The sequence below is a fragment of the Scomber scombrus genome, chromosome 1 (genome assembly GCF_963691925.1).
Source record: "Scomber scombrus chromosome 1, fScoSco1.1, whole genome shotgun sequence".
Lineage (NCBI taxonomy): Eukaryota > Metazoa > Chordata > Actinopteri > Scombriformes > Scombridae > Scomber > Scomber scombrus.
The window spans coordinates 16,504,061-16,527,742 of NC_084970.1; the positions used below are offsets into that span (position 1 = coordinate 16,504,061).

A 23,682-nucleotide genomic window follows, 5' to 3' on the forward strand; every position below is an offset into this window, starting at 1 on the left:
AGTAAAATGTAGGAGGCGGAAATTTTACAGGAATGTCCTTTCACTTGGTCCTCTCAGCTGTTGTGTCTCCATTGCAGAGCAGAACCTTTATAGGATCCATCAAACTCAGGAGGTGATGTAATCATTCTGCAACAGTTTATAGGCACTTATTTTGGCGCTCTCTGTCGACATCACATCCAGCTTTGAATATACCCAATCACCACCGAGTCAACCTCAAGCCCTACCCAGGAATTTTTCGGGGCTGCCCGAAGAACATACCCTGACGCAGGGACTCGTTTTGCCCCCATAAAAGTTCCGGGAGAATGTCCTACAGGGGCAGTTCCTGCTAAGGTGACACGCGACAAAGGTCACAGACCTGTAAAACTACCCTGAAGTTCCTGCAGTGGAAACGGCCCTATTAGGAACACCTGTACTTTCCCTACCATGAGAAGTTCAAATGTCTGCTGTGAAAGAGACTTGATGTATCACAGTCATCTGAAATGCATAATAAGCACAAATAGAAATATAATTCTGCTTCTGGCTGTAAAACACTAAGGGCCTGATTTACTAAAGGTTTGCGTGTGTAGAAACGTGTGCAAACTTGACATCACCCGCAAAAAATGTGCAAACTGATCTACTAACGCAGAGCACTAAGGTTTGCATCTTTCAACTGTGCAAGATAGTACACGCTGTCCATTTAGTACGTTTGCCAAGATGAATATGTAATATGGGGCGTTTCAACCCCAGTGCGCAAAATACAGGGAGGAGAAAATGCAAATATGTTATTTAGCATGCGCGTTGGGATTTACCAAACCTGAAGGTATTATTTCTGACGCTAACTGCGTCTATAAATAATACCTTTGAAGGGCAGGTATTAACCGGCTGCGCACTGGGCACAGATGACTTTTGTCACTGTAGAGAGGAGGAGACGGAGCGCACAATGACAGAATACGCAACGGAACGGAGTTTTTCCACCTGTGTTAATAATTTTGGAGTGGAATATTTTTGGTTTTACTAACAGCATTGACTTCGTCACAAATACTCTCCCATATGTCGGTTTTTCCGGTAATATTTGTTTTTGTTAAAACTCAATATATTTGTTAACCTCTTCCACTAGAACCTGATCACATTTCATTTTGTGCTTGCAGCTTTCTGCTCGTCCAAACTCTCCATAAAGACACGCAAAACCCTCATTTAAATACTGCTGTCTCCACCCTGTTGCACCTGTTTTCATTTACGCAATTATTCTTAGTAGATCACCCGCAAAACGCACGCAAACGGCACGCGCAATCTATTGCACCGTGCACGCAATTTTGTACCCACTATTTGGGATCTTAGTAGATCAGGCCCTATATGTTAACTGTTAAAGATTTTGTGAAGTTTATTTATCACTTGTTTCCCTTTCTAAATATCTGTGACCAGGGCTGAAAGGCCCTGCATACTCATTTTGCTGCTGCACAGGTGATTTCATTTATTTTACCTTTATTTAAAACCGACATTTAAAATCTGACCTCCAGTTCTCATTGAAGAACAGACAACCCATGTTAACAGCTTTTTTTTGTCCAGACTCATTTAGCCTTCTGCTTTTGTTTTTTCTCACTGCAAAACATTATGAAAGCAAGTTGTAGCACCACATCAGTCTCTATTTCGTTAACATCTGCTTCCCCATGAGATCACTAACACAATAATCTTAATCATAATAATTCCCCATAGTTTGTAATGTGGCATCATTCTCAACTCTTGTAGTGTGTGCATATTTGAGATTAGAGTGAGGAACATCTGTGAAATGTGTCCTTATATGTGTGATGCCACCCGATTTCAAAACTGGGTAGAATTTTAAAACTCGTGTAGTCTGAGCCGGGGCACTACCTAATCATTCTTAGTAGTATAACGAGTCCAACCTTAAACTTAAGAAGAGGAAGAGATTACTTTCTTTGCCTGTTGATGGTGTTCTTGTCTACATCTGCAGTTATAAACTGCTGCACTTGTTACTTTACTTGGCAGTAGGTGGTGCAGATTGGCTTAGTACTGTTGGTTCAGAACTGCAGGTCTGAAAGTGTTGGTGCTCTAAGTGCGTTTTTACACTTGTAGTTAATTTGCTTTGGTCCAATTCAGTTGATAAGTTGCTACTTTAAAGCATTTTCTCTTTGGTTCGGTTTGGTTTCACATGACTAAATTTCAAGTGAACCAACATTTATCAGTAAAAGCTATCAAAGAGCTGTCACTCCATCCATTGGACAGAAATCTTGACGGGATGTCGGACGAGGAAGGAGATCTTGTTTTTCTCCCATGAAAGCTATCCAAAATGGACTATCAGCAGAACTGGCATTTCTTCATAATTGCAGTTACCGTTTGGGTCATATACCAAATCAAAATATACGCGCATAATAGCGCATTTGAACACACCTCAAGGCAATGTCGAGAGAACCTTTTGTTGTTTCCTGTTACACGAAAAAGACATGTTGCCTTCAGTCAGCTGAAGAGGAGAAGGGAGCTCATATTGAGCACATACCACACACGCACACAGTACAGCTGGCTTCAAGAGATTGTTTAATCCAAAAATTGCGCAGTGCTTCCTGCATTTGGGTCAGATCTAGGTTGGATCATGATCATATCACAAACGAACCTTACCAGAGTTTGTTTATAACTGGGCAATGACCACCTCTTTAATAAGGTCTCAGTCTGACAAACCGCACCAAGGCGGTAAATGCTCCAGAGTTCGATTTAATTGAACTAAAGAAAGCAAGTGTGAAAATGCTGTAATTCTCCTATTAGCTAATACAGACTGAGCCTACTTTGCACAGTGTATCTTTGTTCAAAGTCATTTTAAAACTTTGTCAGTTGGTCATTTGTCCTTGAACACATTTTGAACCATCCGTATTCATTGCTTTACATTACCGATAACATTTCAGATTTTATTTCCATTTTTTAAATAATTTGCGGTTGTACACAGAGAATGTTCAGGAAAATTTCAGAAGTAAGATATTTGAGCATTATGGTTGGATCTTGGCTAACAAACAAGGCCTGGTGGACACACATATTTTTAAATGATTCCCTCCATGGTGTCTGTCATCTTAATCAGTAGAAAGGGAGACATCATTTTATTTAATCAGGAGTGAGCAATTATAAAATAATCACCTCTCCCTATGACTCATCCAATTAGCATCAGTGGCAGCTAAATTTTTCTTATGTTGCTCTTATGATTATAAGAGAATCAAGACATGCATTCAATTTCTACCTTTTTCTGAGACTATTTTCAGGCCAAAAAATTTAAACGGTAATCATCCTAATCTCATCCGTAATTTCTAGCTCCTGCTGCTCCTATTTGCTATTAGCAGCTATGACTGCACAAACTCTATAAGACTATTAGTTGAGTTAGTGAAAGGTCATTACCTCCCCCTGTGCATGTGTTTGTGTACGTGTTTATGTGTAAATGTGCATGTACATTGGCATGGATGTGTTCAGTGTGTGTGTTACAGGTTTGTATCCAATCATCATTAAGTGCTGAGCTGGAACAGAATTGTGGTGTGATGAGACAGAACAGGAGAAATGGACAGAGAGAACATTGCTGCAGAGAAAACAGCAACAACATTGTTTACTTTTGGGCAGTACAGATATGCAAGAGATGTCTGTAACTTGGTGTGCTGTAGCAGTTTAGATGTGAAAACAACCACATACACAATTGCCATGGGAATGCTTGGGGTCTTTCAAGGATACATCACAATGGATACAATAACATCAAAGTTTTACTTCCTGTAATTGTAAATTTCACAGTGAGCAGCTGGATGTAAGGTATTTTCAGTGTCATCAACATCGCCAAAGTAGCAAAAAACTGCAAAGTGAATGACCCAACTTTCCGTGACAAAGGCACTAACAGAGAGATTGGGCCAGGCTGTGGGACTCTACAGTGTTTAACAACAGGGTGGAGCCCCTGAACAACCAGAACTCTATGTAGCAAATATTTGGCCAGGTTGTCTGTCAGCAGGGAAGAGACATTCAACTTTACAGACTAGACATCACGCAGACTTCCACTTAGATGGCTGAAAGTCCCTCTCACGTGTTAGACAGCAGGGTGTTGGAAAGAATGAGGAAACAAGATGATGAAAGAAAAGGAAGAAAAGACTTGAGACATGAAGAAAGAGAGTAAAGGGAGCAAAGGAGAAGAGACTGTGGCAAAAGGCACAAGTGGAGTAGTAAAATTACAAAATGACTTACAGAAAGATAGGAATTATAGATCCTAAGTGAACCACAATCACAGTTATTGTGACAGTGGTTATTATCAATAACACGACCATCATTCATAAATTATTTCTACAATCATTTAAGAGGTTTGACAAGTATTGCAATAAAACCTGACTGTGACTTTGTGAAGCAACCAGAACTGGACTCAAAGCTACTGTTATTACTATTTTTGACAAGTGTTCTCACTGTTGTGTCTCCTCAACTAGAATTGGGTCCAGCGTCCAGTTCAGTTGTGATGACAGCTATGTACTTCAAGGATCTAAAAGTATCACCTGTCAACGAGTCACTGACACACTGGCTGCCTGGAGTGACCACAGACCCATCTGCAGAAGTAAGTTTCACCCATCATTCCCACTAAAACTGGTTAAATCTCCTTAGGAATGCATGCGTCAAAGCTACAAGTGAATCCATTTTACGCAGAGTGTTCATGTCTACTGACAGCGCGCGCTTGAGGAGCACACTTGAAGCTAAGCCTATTTTTGTTATTTTCGCTATGTTGAGTCACCAAGTAAGATTCATATGTGGTTTTTTTAGAGCAAGCATCACAAACTGCTTGACAAATCAATAAAATGAGACAAATAAGGACATATGACGTACCGAGACACCTGTTTGAACAAATGTTTTTTCAGCACTGCAGAGCTGTAGAGAGTAATATGAACATAATTGATATTGCTGTAATTATCACAGCATTCTTTGGCAGGGACATCTACGCTTTGACAGGGTTTGTCTACGTAGACAATACTTGATGTGGGATAAATGTATCGTTCATTTTGGTCTTTTCGGGGAGTTTGTTGATGATAACAAAAATATAAAATATTGCCAGTCTTATCCTTTAGAAGATACCGACTTTTGCATGAAAAACGCAGGGTGCTGTTCTGAATCCACAGAACACCAATTGCATAAACCTGTTGACCTTTAGCCATAAGCCTGGCCAGTCAGAAGTTTCTGTCTGAGCTGCAAAAAAGAGAAGGCAATGTCTGCTTTGGCTGGATAAAAAGTTCAGACCATAATCAGGTGCCAGGCCATGCAAAGTCTTAAAACCAATCAATAGAATAAATTAATTCTATATATAGCATAATGCTAGATAAACAATTTCATGCCAAATGCTTCTTATTTTTTTCACAATTTAGATTTCCTATTTAGTGCCAATGTTTTAGCATAGAGGCAAAGTCCCTGAATCTTAATCCCTGCACAGATATCCTTGTTATGATCAGGCTTTTGGAGTATCCTGGTTATGTGCTAAGTGTGCATGTAACACCTTACCCAAGTTTTGAGAAACCTCAACCTCCCTGGAGTACTCCAATATAAATCAACATACTGTGTCGTGTAAACACTGTATTCAGGTTTCTGAACATTCCCTGTTGGTAGAGAAATGAGCAGTTTAGATGTTGAGGAATCAAGATACTCTTGCACACATATAATCTGAAACCTGGTTACTGCTAGAATCATGTTAATAGTGATATAAATACCCAGGTTTTTCAGAATATGATCAAAACCAGGATAAAACTCCAAACCAGGATACGTGTGTGCATGTAAATACACTGACTGTCCCAACTGACTGTGATCTTTCTTTGCCTGAGCCACAAAAATTGCATCAGAAAATACTTATCTCAAAATTGACTTACAAAAATACCAACTCTTGAATCGCATATTGCTTCCATCATTGGAAATAACATTACCTGGTCCTACCAAATGCTACAGTCACTAATGATTGTTTCTTTTTTCTAAATAGCAACTGGCCTAAATGTACATGATTAGACTGAAAATGTGAAACTAAATGGAAATTCAGTCTGATTATTAAGCTAGCAGTGTTCTTTTACTTCTATTTATTCAGGGGTCTGACACATTATGATGAGCACCTGAGCCATGTAACATAATCAAAATTCTACAATTGTAAACAATTCAATGTTACATTTTTGTCCGATCATATCAGCTTTTGAAACTGTAGGTACTCATGTTATTCTGCTGTTATTTGCTAATACAGATTCTCTAAACGTATAGTATCCTTTTAACATAAGAAATAACGTCACTGTGATAAACATTCTGTTATTTGTTAATGTGTTAAAATCATGATTTTCTTTCTGACTAAATAAATAACTGTGTGAGTGGAAGAGCAACAATGCAGGGGCTCTCACTGCCCACATGTTTACTGACAGTAGCAAGTTGGGTTTATTGCTCCACAACAACAAAAAAGGCAGACAGCTAGCATACACACCCTAGAGCACTCACACACACACACACACACACACACACACACACACACACACACACACACACACACACACACACACACACACACACACACACACACACACACACACACACACAATTGGCAGCTACTGTGGGGACAATGTCACACACCTCATAGCTGCAGCAGTATTTGCCTTGAGCTGTGTGTGTATTTGACGGACAGGCCATCCCTGTGCTCAGACACATACTGTAGGGTCTCTGTCACATCACATTATAGTGTGTGTGTGTGTGTGTGTGTGTGTGTGTGTTCGTGTATGTTTGCACGCACCTTGTATGTGTCTATGTGTCCGCCTGTGACTGCAGGAACCTGCCTGTCTTCATGATCCTGGCCACTCCTGTTAGGAGGAGACAGTAGAGGTTGAGGGAGAGACTTTGGGGTTTTGTGGAGCTCTCTAGCCTTGAATTTTTGACCCAACCACACATTTACTGTAAAATCAAAAATGGTGGTACTTTAAGCATAATCTAAAACTAAATTGAATTTAAATTACATGTACAGTCACATTACTAAACTGTTAGCTGATCCTGATAGTGTAAAACACGTGGTGACCAGCATTGTTTATACCTAGCATTATTTTCAGTTATATTAGAGATCCAGCAAAGCATGCAAAGCAAAGCTTGGAAAAATATGTATGAAATGATGCACAAGAGATGTACGGTACAATTTATCCATTTGAATTGTGCAGCAAAAGAGACATTTGGTGTTGTATATTAGCATTTCACTCAATAATATAAAATTACATTTTGTATTCCTTCAATGAACTGTTAAAATATGCAGATGCAGAAAATTGTCAATTCTTAAATATTGGAACAAAATGTTTTTCCAACTTTGAAACTATACTGAAAGGCTCAATTTAAGGGAATATATCAGGAGGTTAACTAGTGTTCTCTCTGCATTCTCCTATTAAGTGAACTTTCAGTATGACACAAAGAACACAGCTGAAAAATTTACTTGCAAGGTAAAACAGTGGCCTAAGTATTCTGATTATTTTTTCTATGTAATTAGATTTGGGTTGTATATAAAGAGAGCAATGAGAAAAGAGAACACGAAGAAAAGAAGATTGATGGGCCTATACAGGCAAACAAGTAGACAGGTAGAGGTTAAAAATGCTTATAATATAGCTCTGGTGTACAGTGCATATCTGGTGTATCACTCCTGAGATTCAAACCCATGAGCCTTTCACATTCTCCACTGAGACTTTACTGTTAATTAGAAGCTGGTCTCTGGAATGAATGGCCATGAATGTGTTTCAGTGTGTGTGTGTGTGTGTGTGTGTGTGTGTGTGTGTGTGTGTGTGTGTGTGTGTGTGTGTCACACAGTGTGTTTCAGCTCTCTTTTCTAATTAACAGGCAGGTCAGTCATCTGAGGTCCTTCTCTGTCTCCTTTTCTCTCATGCTATTTTTCTGTGTATCTGTCCCCACTCTAGCCCTTCCTCCTTAACCTTAACTATCTTTTCTCTTCCTTTTTTCACGTTATCTTTCACCCTATCTATTCTCTCTTTCCATCACTTTTTAACCTTGTCTCTCCACTTTGTCTCTCAATCTGTCTGTATTTTCAAACTTCCTTACTTATTATTATTATTATTTCTGCCCTTCTACTATGTAACTTCTAACCCCTTCCATTATTCTGCATTATTCTTATAATTTTGATATATCCTCTACTATCTAGTATGCTTTTGCTCCTGTCATTGACCTTCCCTCCCCCTAATGGCAGTGATCGCCTCCAGCTAACTCATTATGATGGATAAGGTGCAAATGCTGTATATGATCAGGTAAAACTTTTTCAGGAGTATGACAGTGCTTGTTGACTATAACTGACTGAAAATGTCAAGTAAGCCCTTTAACATTACTACGCTTGAGAGAGGGGTTTTAAGGGCATTTTTGGCACAATACATTTTTTTTCTTTAAGGCAATAACACATGGTTAACTTTATGAGGTAGTGAAGGTAAGAAATATTACTTTGAGTATGACACAGGACACAATCAATATGGGTAAAGTACAGCACTAGGAACAATATTATGAAAAATGCAGTTGATAACTGGGATCCACAGGCTCCTCAGGAGCAAAGGTACTGGGAGTATCTTCAACAGAAAGGGAGAATTTGGGGGCAAATCTGCATCTTTACATTGAACATATATTTTTTACATTGAATACACATATTGTTAGTGTTCATAGCTATTGGAAGGGGTGCTATTTAGCACAGACAGACCTACTCATTGTCTTGGTACATGGTATAATATGTTTTTTCAAGAAAAAATCTATCTATCTATCTATCTATCTATCTATCTGTCTGTCTGTCTGTCTGTCTGTCTATCTATCTATCTATCTATCTATCCATCTATCTATCTATCTATCTATCTATCTATCTATCTATCTATCTATCTATCTATCTATCTATCTATCTATCTATCTATCTATTTATCTATCTATCTATCTATCTATCTATCTATCTATCTATCTATCATTTGAAAGCAACTAGGCTACTACATTTTCTTTGATAATTTTGAATATAGGCCAAACTGGGCTACTTTGACAATTATATAGTCTACAGGTTTACAAAAATGCCAGAATTCAGTGCCCTGTCTCAGTTTTGGTTATAGGGACGATAACCTGCCTTTTCACTGCCACTCCCTCTTCCTGTATATATATATATATATATATATATATATTTTTTTTTTTTCTTTAGGTTAGAAGTCATTTACAATCTGTGAGCATAATTTTGATTACCCTATAAATCTTTTTTAAAACTCTGTGTTGCCCTGTCTCTCTCTTTTGCTTTCCTTCTATGTAGCTCGTACCTGTGGCAGTAACCTAAGGGGGCCCAGAGGGGTCATAACTTCTCCTAACTACCCTGTTCAGTATGAGAACAATGCACACTGTGTGTGGGTCATCACTGCAATGGACTCTGTGAAGGTGAGCTAGTTTTCATTATCTTATTCCTCTCTTTATTTCAGGAGCTTTTCAATCAAAATAATTGTTATAACCTGACACATGAAATATACACTTTCTATACCTGCAATATGCTTATATCACATTATATTTTACAGTGTAGTTATCTTATCATGGAAGAGCATTATTTTTTAGACAGTGTACTTCATATGCAAAGCATTACAGTTCTCTTCTTGTGTAAGTTTAAAATGCATGCAGTCCATGTTGTCCACTTAATATTTCAATGATGAATTATGGTCAGTATTGCCAACTTACTGGCTTTAGCCCTCAAAAGCTTATGTTCGTCACACTGTCAGATAGCTAAGCTGTCATCGCTGTGATGTTATGAAGATATCATGAGATCAGTTTTAGTAAAAACTATGAGAGGATGGACACCTTCCTACAGACATGTGTCATTCAGAAAAATACAACCCTGACAGTCACTTGAATGGGGGCTGCGTGACTGTGCAGTGGAGATACTAGTGCTGGCGGCTCTGGCCAAAAGATTGCAGAGTCATTTGTCAAAAAAAGTTGCCAACTTTTGCCACAACGCTACATCATCAGTCAGTGTGCTGCATTTGCCAATCAAATACATTACTCGTGTGCTTTCCAGAGTTGTAAAATTTTGTATGTGTTTTGGCATCTGAGAAGACTTTGACTTCACAGATTTGTTAAGTAAACTGGACCTTCTGCATTGTATTTCATGCCTTTCTGAAAGAAACATGCTGATTTCAGTCACACCATGTCTGACAAGCCATTTAGTGAGCGAAAACTAGCTGCAGTATGTGCACTTCCCCAAAGATTCAGGGCAGCATGGAGATGCTTCAGGCCAATGAAGAGGGCAAATCACATAACAACATACTAATACTGTATATTACCACAAGGGCAGGCTCATGTCTGCGTCTTTTAACTGCTTTAGTGTGGACCTTAGCAGTGGCGATATCCTGGTGAGTAGTTAACACAGCAGGAGTATTGATACTTTCGTGAAAAGCCAGGAGAAGCAGCTAATGTTAGCTTGAAGAAGTGTTGCTACTCGGTTTGGTTAGTTTTAAAGAGTATCCACAATCAGCCGATCAAACTGTTGTTTAGTGACAGTCAGTTCCCATGAAGTGCCCAGTGACCAGTGAGCTTTGCTCAGAGTTGGTGGACAGTTAAGTTACGTCCTGGAGAAACATTTGAGTTGAGATAAGAGTTGATATCAGAGTACGAAATATGACGGTAAAGGTTTTTGAATTACTGTTGGCGTAGTGTCAGTCTAATTATGGGAAAAGTATCCAGCGTCCCTAATATTGACAGGCATAGTTCCAGCCAATCCTTGCTTGCAGAATGAAATAGTGTTTCCAATGTGAGACACAAAAGAAATGCTATAAAAGAGAACCTACCTGTGGTAATCACAGGTTAAAAGAATATGAGAGAATAAGTAGAGCAACAGACAAGCAGAAACCAAATGAAATAACAGAGCAAGGACTATTGTTTGTTTCCTTTTTGTTCTCCATTGCTAAGCTCATGGTCACCACACCTCCAATTTTGTGAAGAAAACTTTGTTGTTGAGTCATTGATGTATAGACATGAATAATTCATATACCTGCGGTACAACAGCTCAAGTCTCTCTGTCTACGGTTTCTTTTGTGGTATTATCTTCTCTTCATGTCTCGTCACATATCCTTACTTAATTTCTTCTCCCTTTTCCCTGCTCCTGTACTCTCTGCTCTACACTCTTTCCTTTCACTCTCCCCTTTACCCTCTGCCTGCCTCTCATTTTCTCCTAGCATCTCTCCTCTTTATTCTCTGCTCTTCTCTCCTCTCCTTGTCTCTCCCCCTCATCTCATCTCCTCTGCTCTGCACCACTCTTTCCCCATTTACTCTCTCCTTCTATCATCTTCTCTCACTTTGATTTGTCTAAAATGTTAAGTTTGAAGATAGTGAAAGTAGAGAAAGGGAAGAGCAAAAAGAGTAAGATTTTACTGAGCTCACTGAAAAACTACAGAAATATAGAGAGAGGAACGTATAGAGGAGAGAAAAGTATAGAGAGAAATGGGGTTGAATATTCAGCTATCTACTTCATATCTAAAAAGTGAGTACCAGAAAGGGAGAAAAGAAAAAAACACTGAATGTCCAAGTATGTACTTGACATGTGGCATTTGGGTTTTCTCCAAAAATGGGCATACGTGAAGTCTGCTCACCTATTGAGCCTCTGAGGGAGCAGGGTGGAGAAATAGCAAGATATAATTGAAAAAGGAGAACAAAAATAAAATATGGAAAAGGAGAGAGAAAGTGGCTTTTCTCATCTCTCTGTCTCTCTGACCTTGATGGAGAAAAATGGCAACATTAGTGTAGATTGCCAATAGCTTAGAGTTTCACATAGAGTTTCACAGTATGTATGTTTGTCTGTGTAGATTCATCTTGTTCATGTAGTTATGAGACTCTGATGAGTTTTGGGAAAAAAAATACTGACTTTGCATTTTGAGAATAAGAAAAAGTTAGCACTTAACACAGAGATTTTTTCAAACCATTATCAGGCAATGGAAAGTGGTCTGCATTGTAAGACATTTCTTTGGAAGTGATTTCATCTTTATCACAAGGAATCACAACAATTAGGAAAATTGATTAATTGACACGACTGCATTTTGAAGTTTTTTCATGACAGACACTGCTTATTACTAGTGATTTTGCTCTGAGTCAGGTAGCAGATGAAAAGTTTTCTTTGCATTGCGTGTGTGTGTTACTTAGGATTTAAAATAAAATAATACAACAGAGTATAATAGATTCACATAGCCTAGTTTATGACAGATGTCTTTTATCTATTCTGTATGCGTGTGTTAAGAATGCTCGAGGTTTGAGAGCACATTAAGAATGTGCTATAATGACAGATTATCAGCTACTACAGCTGCTGGCATTTGCAGAATGTCACTATCTACATACACAAAGGGAGAGACAAGGACAGAGACAAACAGGATGATAAAGACAGTTATAGACTAGACCGGAATAAAATACAATAGGATAGAATATAAATGAACTACACAGAATAAACTTAAGTAGGACCTATCCACAGTATTATGGCAACAGTGCTCTGTGTGACAGACTTTGTAAAACTTACAACACATTCAAATAATAATTGAAACATAGTATAGCCTGGAAATAATAAGACATGGCAAATGTGGCATGGATGTTCAGATGCCTGTCTCTCCTCTCAGAAAAGGAAACAGTCTGCAAGAGCAGGAAATGCAAGTCGCCATCTCTGGTCCAAGAAATAGCCTGAGCTTTAAAGGGGGCCATGGTGCCACCCTGACCAACAATGTCCTCCCTGTGAAATATAGGAAAGGGCCCTCTACAATTTCTCACACATTCAACTCATATATTAAATAATTACCAACTGTTTCACTGCTAATTTGTTTTTTAAAATGTTTTAGCGATAGGAGGTAATGTGTGGAATGATCCAGCATGGCATGATGCTCCCTACTTTCATGCTCTTGATCTGTTTTTCATACAGTTCACAGAGAGGCTGTCCTATTTACTGAACTTTGTATGAAGTTAATAAATATTTTGCACTGTACTGTATGTGCAGATGTTACAGTGTCATTCAGGTAATTGAGGACAGATTGAAAATGATTTTCATCCCAAAACTATCCTATACTATAAAGTAAAGACATGGAATAAAAACAACAAACAAAAGACGGAATTTTCATGAATATCTGTAATGTGTTATAATTATTTATATCTCAGTGAGTTCAAGTGAGCTTCCATTAATAAGAAATCTGCTTAGCCTGACCAGCTGGTTCTTTCTGCCTAGACACTTTGCCGGAAGGGCCTCAGCTTGTTTTCTGTTAACCTCTTTTACGAGCTTACGATCTTCCTTATGTAGAAGACATATATTCCCGCTTGAACATTGATCTTTAATCAGGATTTAATTTGTGTATACAGGGAATGAGACAGATGATTAAACACACCATTTAGAATCCTAAGTGTAAGTTACCCAGAAAAAAAATTTAAATAAAAATTATATATACTGTTAGAGAGAAAGTACTTAGAGGCTTAGGGAGAGAACAAGACATTTAAAGAGGGTAAATGAGCAAGAATTAAGATGAATAACAATCATCTTTGTGTAGATCTTTTCTTTTTCTCCCTACAATTCTCCGATTCCATCTCAGACTCCTGCCCTGTCCCTCTTCTTTATTCCCTCTGTGTGATCGCTGTGCCTCAGACTGACTATTATTCCAGATGACTTCTTTCATCAATAACATGCTATACAAAATTGAGACAGAGACAAATGTTTTTATCGAAGTGTGCGTTCGTCTTTGTTCCCTCCTTGTTTAGGTTTACGTGTGAAGGCTTAAATAGCCAATAAGCAATGCCGGCTGGTTGCGTGTCTGTTGTCATTCTGTTAAGTCCTAAATAAAAGCAGCACAATCAATACAGTTTGTAATGGTCTGACAGCGTGTCGGCAAAATGCTGCCTGCCTGTGTGCTCCAATATGTGCGTTTGTGTGGGTATCTGTGTTATTGTTTGTGTAAGTGTGTGTACTCGCATCTGGTTGAGTTTGATGTTATGAATGTTGACTGTGTGTTTTCTGTCTGCCAACTTAATTGCTAACTGCCAGAGGTTGTGAGAAATATGCTGTTGGGTAAACTGTCAAATTTCAGATAGTAGTGAGGAAAAACTCGGGTCCACATCAGGGAAGAGGATTCAATGGTGTGTGTGTGTGTGCATGTGTGTGTGTTTTGTGTGTGTCAATCACTTGATTCATCAGTATCAAGCAGATCATTATTTTGTGGAAGTCTGAACCATGCCTGACTGCTCATGTACACCCTGAAATGCATCGTCACACATGACCATTAGGTCTCTAATTATCGCTGTCTTTTTCCTGATGAATACATATTAGTGTTTGAGAGTGCGGATGTGTGGTATTATGGTATTGAATGTAATTTTCATGCATGGATCATCATCATCATCACTTTAGTGTTGGCAGGACACATTCGGTGACATTCTATCAGATTCATTTAAATTTTACTTAATACAGACATTGAGGCCATTGAAGATCAATAAAAGCATTACTGCATTATTGCTCAAGCTGTTACATGCTGAAAACCTAATGCCCAATATTTAGTGCATTGTCATAAAATGGTGTGGGTGTAAAAAAAAAAGGTAAATTAAATTAAATTAAATTTCTTGTTGTTCAGGTTATGTTCGCGGTCATTGAACTGAAGTTAAAGGACAGCTAAAGCCTATTGTAATTTGGGTTTTATTTTGCTCTGAGCATTGGTTCTATCAATTATGAACAATGTACTGACCAATGTAATTGCTGAAGTCTTGGATTCAATTAGCAATTTTGCTAAAAATACAGTACCAGTAAAAAGTTTGCTTACCTGGTTATATCTGAAGCAAATGGAGTTCATGCTCCTGCTAATAGTCCCCATTGTACAGGACAATTACGTACATTAGTTAAACTACGTCTGTACAGTCTATAATTGTAATCAAAGTTTACAACAAACAGTTTGAGTCACAATTTTACTCTTCACCTTTGTTTTTCTTCAAAATAATTTGACTAACATGGTGGTTTTCTAACAACCTGTGTTTGGAGATTTAAGCAATTACTTGAGTATAGTGTTATCACAGATAAAACTGAGGCCAGAGTTACGAAAATTAAGAAAAGTTTTAGTTTTTCTTTAACCTGAATGTGTCCTTTGAAGTGCTAAGCGACACTAGTGTTATTGTATGTTGAAGCTGGGTTATTAACTGTATGTATTTATTTATCTGTTGGTTTATTTAACAGGGACAGTGCACATTAATAAACTATAAATGCACCACAGTTAGCCAAGAGACTCTTTTCATATGCAGTCCCTGGACAGATCTTACTGAGTCACTTTAAAAACAGAATATAAATTACGTTATTGAGATCACTTATAGGGCTGCATAACAATAAAAATTAAAGCCGCAAGCGGCGATGGCGGGCCCTCGCTCACCCATGCCACCGCGGGGCCTGAGGCATGGCGGGGCTGTGGCGTGAAGCAGAAAGTGAGAAAAAACCTGGAAGGATGCCAAAAATGCAATGTTTCGTTCATCCAGTAGGGGGCAGTCACAGGTAGTTACACATATGGTCTGGTGTGTTCAGGGCGGCCACTCATCAGTCATGTGAAGTTTGGAGTGAATTGGACAAAGCATGAAGGAGTTATGAGCATTTAATGGTTCATCCACCAGGGGGCAGTCACCAAATGTGGTGTGGTGCGTTCAGGGGCGGCCCCTCATCACTCATGTGAAGTTTGGAGTGAATCGGACAAAGCAAGAGGGAGTTATGAGCATTTGATGGTTCATCCAGTAGGGGGCAGTAATGGGATGCGTGCAGGTGTGTTCAGGGTCAGTCCCTCATCACACATGTGAAGTTTCGTGGAAATCGGACAATGTTGATGCAAAAAATGGCACTTCCTGTTTCCACTAGGGGGCGACATGAGCGACACCCCTATCAGATGGAAGAGGTCTCCACCCTGGACCTGTGTATCAATTTTCATGATGATACGTGTTCAATAAAGCCATCAAAAAGCCAAACGTATTTTCATGGCGAGGAATTAATGGTAGCCACGCCCCCACAGGGACGCCATTACTCGTAGCTTCACAGTGTTCATAATGTAGCTTCACCAACTGGTTCTGCATGTTTTAGAAGTGGAATGAAGTTGATGGGGTCAACTATGTATTTTTCATGAATTTAAGTTCACTTCCTGTTACCACCGGGGGGCGCTATGAGTTACGTGGGAAGTTAATATATCGGGACGTTCAGGGCGGAGCCATCATCATGTCCAGCAAGTTTGAAGCTGATTGGATGAAGTATGTGGGCGTGAGAGCCACTCGTATGTACATGGCGAGCACGCCAAAGTTAGTTGAGCCCTGGCAGACACGCCCTTTGACCTACGGATGCGCAGAGCACAACTTAAGCTCAGCTAGGTCTGGAGATGTTGCGTACCTAATTTGAACTTGATCGGGCGAACGCTGTGGGAGGAGTTAATTTTAGGCGGGAAAAATCAAAACCAAAATGGCCGACTTCCTGTTGGGTTGAGGTCATGAGGTCCTGAGCCACAGCCGCTGCTCACACCACTGAGTGCTAATTAACCATTTATTTAAATGAGCTCTAAATAAACAGTATGTGTCCAGTTCTCTAATAGTTGATTGTATGGAGTTTTACACTACTGCAGCTTTAACAGAGAACATAGACTGACTGAAAGTACTTATTCTGCGTTGAATAACACAATCCTGTCTTGCTGCACATGTTTGTTTTTTTAATACTGGGCAATAATGAAAATCTACCGATTTCTTGTTAAGGATTTTAAGTGTTCCTCTAAACAAAGTCTCTTAAATTGTAGTGGCGCTAGCCTGCAGCCAGGTTGTTAAACAGTAAGCGGTATGAAAAATGAACATGGAATGCATGTACATCTAAGCTGCGTCAGTTGACATGTAACCGAATGAACCTGAAATTCTCAAAGTTTGAATTTGAACTGGTTACAGACCTTTTTCACCTGAGCCTTTAAATAAAATTTGGAATCAATCAGATTTTAGAGGAATGGTAGTAATATGTATCATTGCCATTGCAGAGAGAAACTGTGCAATTTCTGCACTGCAAATGATACAACATACAGGCCATAGCTCAGTACTGACATTGATCACATAGAATGAGCAGAATGCATTAGTGAAGTGCAGGGTAAATAACCATCACTGTCCTTGGTAATGGAAAAACCTTCACCTATAGCTGCCTAATTAGCACATTATCTAATTTCAAAGCTTTCTGCTATCCTGGCTTTTGAGTGTAATTTGGTAATCTGACTGACCTACTGTAATTCACTGCATTAGCTCTGTCACTGGCTCTCATTCCCGGACCTAACATCTCTCTACCAAAGAAAGTTGTTAATGGCGATGCATGAATGTCCGAAGGTTACACTTTTTAGTTTTGTGCACCGGCCTCCTCAATTGTTGATAATTCATTCATGCAATTTTAATTTAGAGCTGTACCTATTGTAAAAACATTTGCTAAAATCTTGAATTGGCAAAAGAATGTTCTCCACCTATACTGTATGCTTTTGTTGGGTAGTCATTTGCTGTTTCACAGAACAGTTTATAATGCTGTTTCCAATAGGCTGTCACACAGCTGTTGCTCAAACCTAGTATGCAGTTTATTTTCCTAAACTGTCCAGCCAACAGGTCAACAGCACTCAAAGGTGCTGTAACACCTCAACAGGGGAGTTATTTTACCACACAGCAGCTGTTTGCTTTCTTACCACTTAAAGCAAAGGTAAGTCTGCAATGCATAAACATGGCACATCTGGGTACTTGCAGGGTACAGCCAATGGGCTATCATCTTTGCCAGTTTATTTTTAAATTGACTGGTACTTTATTTGTCCCAAATAGAAAATCACTTGTCAGAGCATATAACAACATCGAAATTTGATAAATAAGTTAAAAAAAACAATGACATATCAGGCCAAGATGCCATAATCACCATAGATGATGTAGCCTCTATTTTGTAATGAAGCCATTTTTATTATAGTATAGTGTAAAGACCTTATTACATACATCGTCTGTCAGGAAATTGGTCCCTTGTGGGCAGATATCAAGTGATTTTGTCATTGTCTTTGTCACCTCTTTCTTTTGCTGTTTCCAATGAGCTGGTATCCACTGAATGTGCTTACATGTTTGGTTGCACTGCTTGTCAGTCATGGATTAGATTTCAACACCATACATCACAACCTTCATTCCAATTTATTAACCTCTTTTTTTCCCATCCGATTATATCTGAAGCAAATGGAGTTCATTCTTAACACTTCTGTGATGAATCACATATTATGGATTTATGATTCATACTGTCATAGGTTTGGTAAATCTCAAACTGTTATTAGTTAAATAATATGCTTGATTTAAAAGTGTAGCACTTCACCTCTTATGGCAAATGTGCCAAATATTTAAGAAGCTGTGATTAACATAATGTAACTAAAAAAAAACAAGAACAATAAAATAGGTGTTAATTATAAGAGGCATAATAGCTATAGCAATAAGCATCTGGGCTCAGATAGCAGCCCCAGCCCTCTTTCTGTTGTTTTCATTTTTCTGCCTGTATTGTTGTGAGTTTTCCCAACAGTGATCTAGTTTCCTTACATGATCCAAAGACGTGCAGGTCAGGTAGACTGTTAATGAGTGATTGTATATTAGCTTTCTGATTGCCTGGCCATCTGTCAAGGGTCGCACTATGCCCTCTAGCCAGTGAATAGTGGGACAGGTTCTGGCCTTTGAGACACTGAAAACAATGAACATGTAAAGAAAAGCAATGAATGAATGCTTCAGGCCTTTTCACACACAGAGCTGCTAAATTCTGCCTTGTTTAATTTTTAATTTTTTTCTAAAGATTTATTTTTGGGCTTTGTTTACATAGTAACTGGCAGAGATGCCGACAGGAAGTAGGGAGAGAGAGAGGGGGGAACGACCCGCAGCAATGGTCCCCGACCGGACACTTACCAGGACACCACACCGCACACTTACCAGTTAGGCTATATATATCTTCTGAAATATCATATTACTTAAAATCCAACCAAAATCAATCTGCATATTTTTCGTCTGCTAGAGTATACCTGAAACCAATAGCTAGGAATTTACATTTTACATTTCTAGTCTCATGATGGTGCCCCCTAGTTTCACATTCATAATTCAACAGGATACAGTTTTCTGTCAATGCAGATAGAGGACTTGTTTCCATACAGCCCTTCAACATCAGTTAAAAGACTATGTAGCTAATTATCTGCTCAGCTGCAGCCTGCAGCACATTAAAAAGCATGTTAATATACCTGAAAATGTAACTTAGATCCAGGTAGATACCGATGTGTCTTTACTCTTCAGTAACACTTCCAACGCACTGACTATGACATGCAGGCTACAGTGCAAGTTTGTTTACTTTGTCTCTCATTGCTCTGACAGTGCTGCTGGAGCTCAGACTACTATTTACATTTAAAAAAAACAATAACAACATTTTTTCATTAATTTTATTCATCTTATTATTTTTTACTGCAAAGAAGGACTAGATGTGACTAGATGTGATTTTAGGTGAACGTTAAGAAATAACATTCAGCTAATGACCGATTCACCCTTTTGCTAAACTACTAGCTAACTCTAACTCTCTCGAACTCTAGCCTGGTGCACTGTGTGGGGCTATGGCATTGAACTTAGAGCTCTGTGTACTGTACATTCAGCTGCAGCACTGACTGCTTTGTGCTGGTTAACAGCCTGTAGATGCTCTTCAATGCTGATCTAAATTAATTGTTTTGAAGAGAATTTCTAAGCAATGACTTTGTATGCATCCTGACACCATGCTTGACCCTCTTTGCTCAGCTACACGGTGTGTATCCATTGTAAATTTCACTGTAGCTGCAAGATGCAGTGCACTGTAAAGATGATTTATAACGCTCTCTTGAGCTGCAATGAGTAGCAAAGTGCACTTAAAATTCTGATTAGACTCAATGAAATGTTTCTGGAAAAAAAAGAGAAAAGAAATGTGCCTCTCCCCCCGTGCTTATACCGTAAGTCAAATGAGTAATTTGATGAATTATTGACTTTTGTGTAAGTGATTACACTTTGAATGTAACTTTGTCATGCATAAAGGCGGTCGTAGATCGTGTCCTCGAATAGAGTTTCAGGTTATCCTTTACTTATTTATTTGGCTGAAATACTAAAAGTAATTTATTGGAAAAAGGCCCCAAACTGGCATTGTGGCAGCTCACCAATGACTCAACATAGTTGCACAATCTCAGCAAGGGAATTCTAGCACACTCTGCTTTTGGACAGCTGTTCCCTCTCTGTACTACTTCTGACAGGGGGTCACCTCAGTGCAGGACTTAAACTTTTGCCTGGCAGTTTATTTTTGACTTGCGGTAGTAGAGAATGCATTAAAGATGCACTATTTATGTAAAACCGCACCTCTGTTACGTTACATTGGGTAACTTATTGTTGCAGCAGAGAAGACTTTGGCAAACCTGATCCAACCCAGTTAAGACATCAGACAAATTATGATATTGGGTGCGGTCTTTAGTACGACATTATCAGTGTGAACAGGAGGTAAGTCAGCATTAAAAATGTAGCTTCTCTTGTTAGTCCACTGCAGCATCCTCAATCTTTGACCGCCAAAGTTTGTAATCACCAGTGGTGTGCAGGTCACATTATATGATTTAATTGTTTTAAGTGTTAAGTCACATTTCATGTCTGTTGGGGGTGCCAGATTTTTTCGTAAAAGATATGTGCTCATGCTGCAAAGTGTAGGATTTTCTTTTTGGTTGTTCCTCATTAGAAAATAATGTACGACCAAGGCATTTATCATGTGTTCTCTTACGGCTGCTGCTGACCCCCCGCCCTATGTGTATAATCCTTTATAGTGCTCTTTTTGTGCCTGCCAAGTAGTCTGTGTGGTCCCAGGGTTCGGATGCTCCTCCCACTTCCTGGTTGGCGTTTTCAACGATCCTTATTGGAGCAGCACCCAGTCCAGTGCTTCGCTCTATGGACATTTTGGAATTTGTTGTTCCCAAAGTAAGAACTGAGTTGGGAAAGAGAGCTTTTAGGTTTATGGTACCTGATGCTTGGAACTATTTACAATCTGAACTTCAACTTCAAAACTTTGTACCCTTGACCGAAATTAAAGCACAAGTGAAAACTCTGGAGTCCAGGCTGTCTGTGTGCAAGTGTTTTATATGAGTAAGTTTTAATGTAGCTAATTTATTCTTTTACTGTAACTGTGTTGCTACTGTCTTGGCTAGGTATCCCTTGTAAAAGAGATCCTTGATCTCAATGGGACTAACCTGGTTAATAAAGGCTAATAAATAATAATAATAACAATAAATAAAATCTGCTGGGAATTTAGGACCAGAGTAAGATATATATATATATATATATATTTTTTTTTTTCCCTGGCATGTAGTCATGCCCAGAGGAGACCCTAAGATTCAACTTCACTGGCTGAGTGACTGACTGTATTTCACTGTAGGTTTGGATTGCACTGTGCACTTAACAATGTTTAAATGGCTTATTGAGCTGCTCTGCTGCTTGCTAATGAACTCAAAGTGATAACGCTTCACTTATCCCTTTGAGGAGCATCCGCCCTTAAACTGAAACACTGTTTTTTATTGTGATCTTGGACCTGCACGGTCCAAATTTAAGCATGAGCAACTCACTCCTGAAATACTAGTTATCACTAGAGGACCCAATATTTAATTTAGAGGACTTGTTTATTGCAACAAACTAAATGATACATGTGTTGTCTGTACAGTCAAAACTATTCAGTAGATTCTGTCCAGTTTTCTTTTCATCTGTGTTGCTTCCTTTCTTTCTGACTTTCTTTTTTCTTTCTTTTATTCAGAAAATAGATAAACGTATCTTTTGTAGTTTGGGGTTGCAACCAGCTTTTAATGTCTTTCTAAATAGGCCCATTTGGATCTATTGAACAGCACTGAACTTCTTTGCTAATGACCTTAGTGTGATAACGCTTCAGTTCCTACTTTTAAGTCTGTTGTATGCTGCTACTATGCAATCTACTTTGACTGTCTAGACACACACACACACACACACACACACACACACACACACACACACACACACACACACACACACACACACACACACACACACACACACACACACACACACACACACACACACACACTCACAAACATATCAAGAAAGAGACATCTAGGCAAATAAACACAGCCATACTGTGCTCACATATTCAGAGAAACAAGCAGGCCTTAACATCATTCTGCTTCAGTTGTTAAGACGGACATACCTCAGAAAACCACCTCACAACACACGCTCAAAAACATGTTTGGATGCACAGAAAACTATAGTCTGGTGATTCTGTACTACTTCATTCCCCTATGACCACAAGCTGCTGCTGCTGCTGAACAATCTACAGCAACCGTAACCTCTCTGACAGGGACACACAAAAAGTCGGCAAACAACCGTCTTGTTTTTATAAACATGTTGGTTATCTGATTATCAGTGTGTTGGAGTCCTACAGAAAAATGATCCAATCATCAACAAGGATGTTTCAAATGTTGTTTTTGGTGCTTGGCTCAAGAAGCATGCAATGGGCCTTAGGCGGTATTCAGACTAACATTAGCTCTGTGGAAAAAAACATAACCCTCTCATTTGAATAAGGGCATTTTGGCCTCTGATAAACCTTCAAAGTCACGATATGCTACTCAAACTGGACTTCCTGTATCAAATTTCATTTCATGAGGCAACATGCTCCATCAACAGCAGGGCTGTTTTCGGTGTGAATGCCAGCTTAGTCTCCAAGCTTCTGTGTGGGCAGGGTAATTAGCTAGCCTGCAAACTAATTTCAGCTTTCCCCCTCATAGATGAACAGTACCAGTCAAAAGTTTGGACACACTTTCTCATTAAAGTGAATAGGTGTGAGGGTGTGTCCAAACTTGTACTGTATGTTTGGTCATTTGTTCATTATTCCAAGGTGCATCACACATGTATTCATGCTTGTAGATAAGAAGGAAAGTTAGTTGGAAAGCACACATGTCAAATTTCTGAGGCTCTTTCTGTGTTTTGTCACAGCTGTTATCAGGCTTTTTGTCAGTAGCACCCTGAGTTTACAAAACAAAGAGTTTGCTGATTGGCAGTCTTAGTTTTTGTGCATTGCCTTTTCTAAATAGTTATTAAACTAACAGCGAATTAACATAGAAAGCGTTTTTAGAAATGTTTTTGACATCCATCACTCTGGCGTCTCACACCTCCATTTATTAAATATATTAATCCACTTTGAATCCGAGTGACCCCAGCACCCCTGCATTTTTTAACGCCCCGAGTCTATTTTTTTCTTTTCTGTTAGATTTAGTGAAACATAATCTGCACAGACAGCTGTTTAAATCACACAAATCCCCCACTGTATGTTTTGAACTTTTTAACTGATGGATTGATCAAGGCTTGCCTGTGAGTTTGCCTGTTTAACTACAGGCATATTCCCCTGACTCGCTACAGTGGGCCTAGAAATAAAATCAGTGAATCAATAAATACCAAAAACTGTTAATTTCTTATTGTGGTGCTGACATAAAAAATATTTTGGTCAAGTCCATTTCTGCTGTCAATCAGCCTGGTGAAGGCGGTTTGGCTTGCTGCTCTCCTCTCTTGCTGTCCTCTCTGCATTTCATAGACGACTGGTTCTGTGGACAGAGACACTGCACACAGGTTGGAGTGGGTGTGTATTGAACAGATAGACTGATGTGCCATTCATGTCTTACTCTATGTGGATTCCCAGTAATAGTT

At 38.9% G+C, this 23,682-nt stretch overlaps 1 protein-coding gene across 1 annotated transcript in view; it reads left to right on the top strand.

Moving 5' to 3' along the window:
• The window catches only part of LOC133989379 (CUB and sushi domain-containing protein 1-like), a 356,447-nt gene that overhangs the window by 176,172 nt on the left and 156,593 nt on the right, over positions 1-23,682 (top strand). The window contains exons 9-10 of the mRNA XM_062428141.1: positions 4,428-4,552; positions 9,260-9,381. Coding sequence (XP_062284125.1) covers positions 4,428-4,552; positions 9,260-9,381 — 247 coding nt within the window. The remainder of the gene's footprint in view (positions 1-4,427; positions 4,553-9,259; positions 9,382-23,682) is intronic.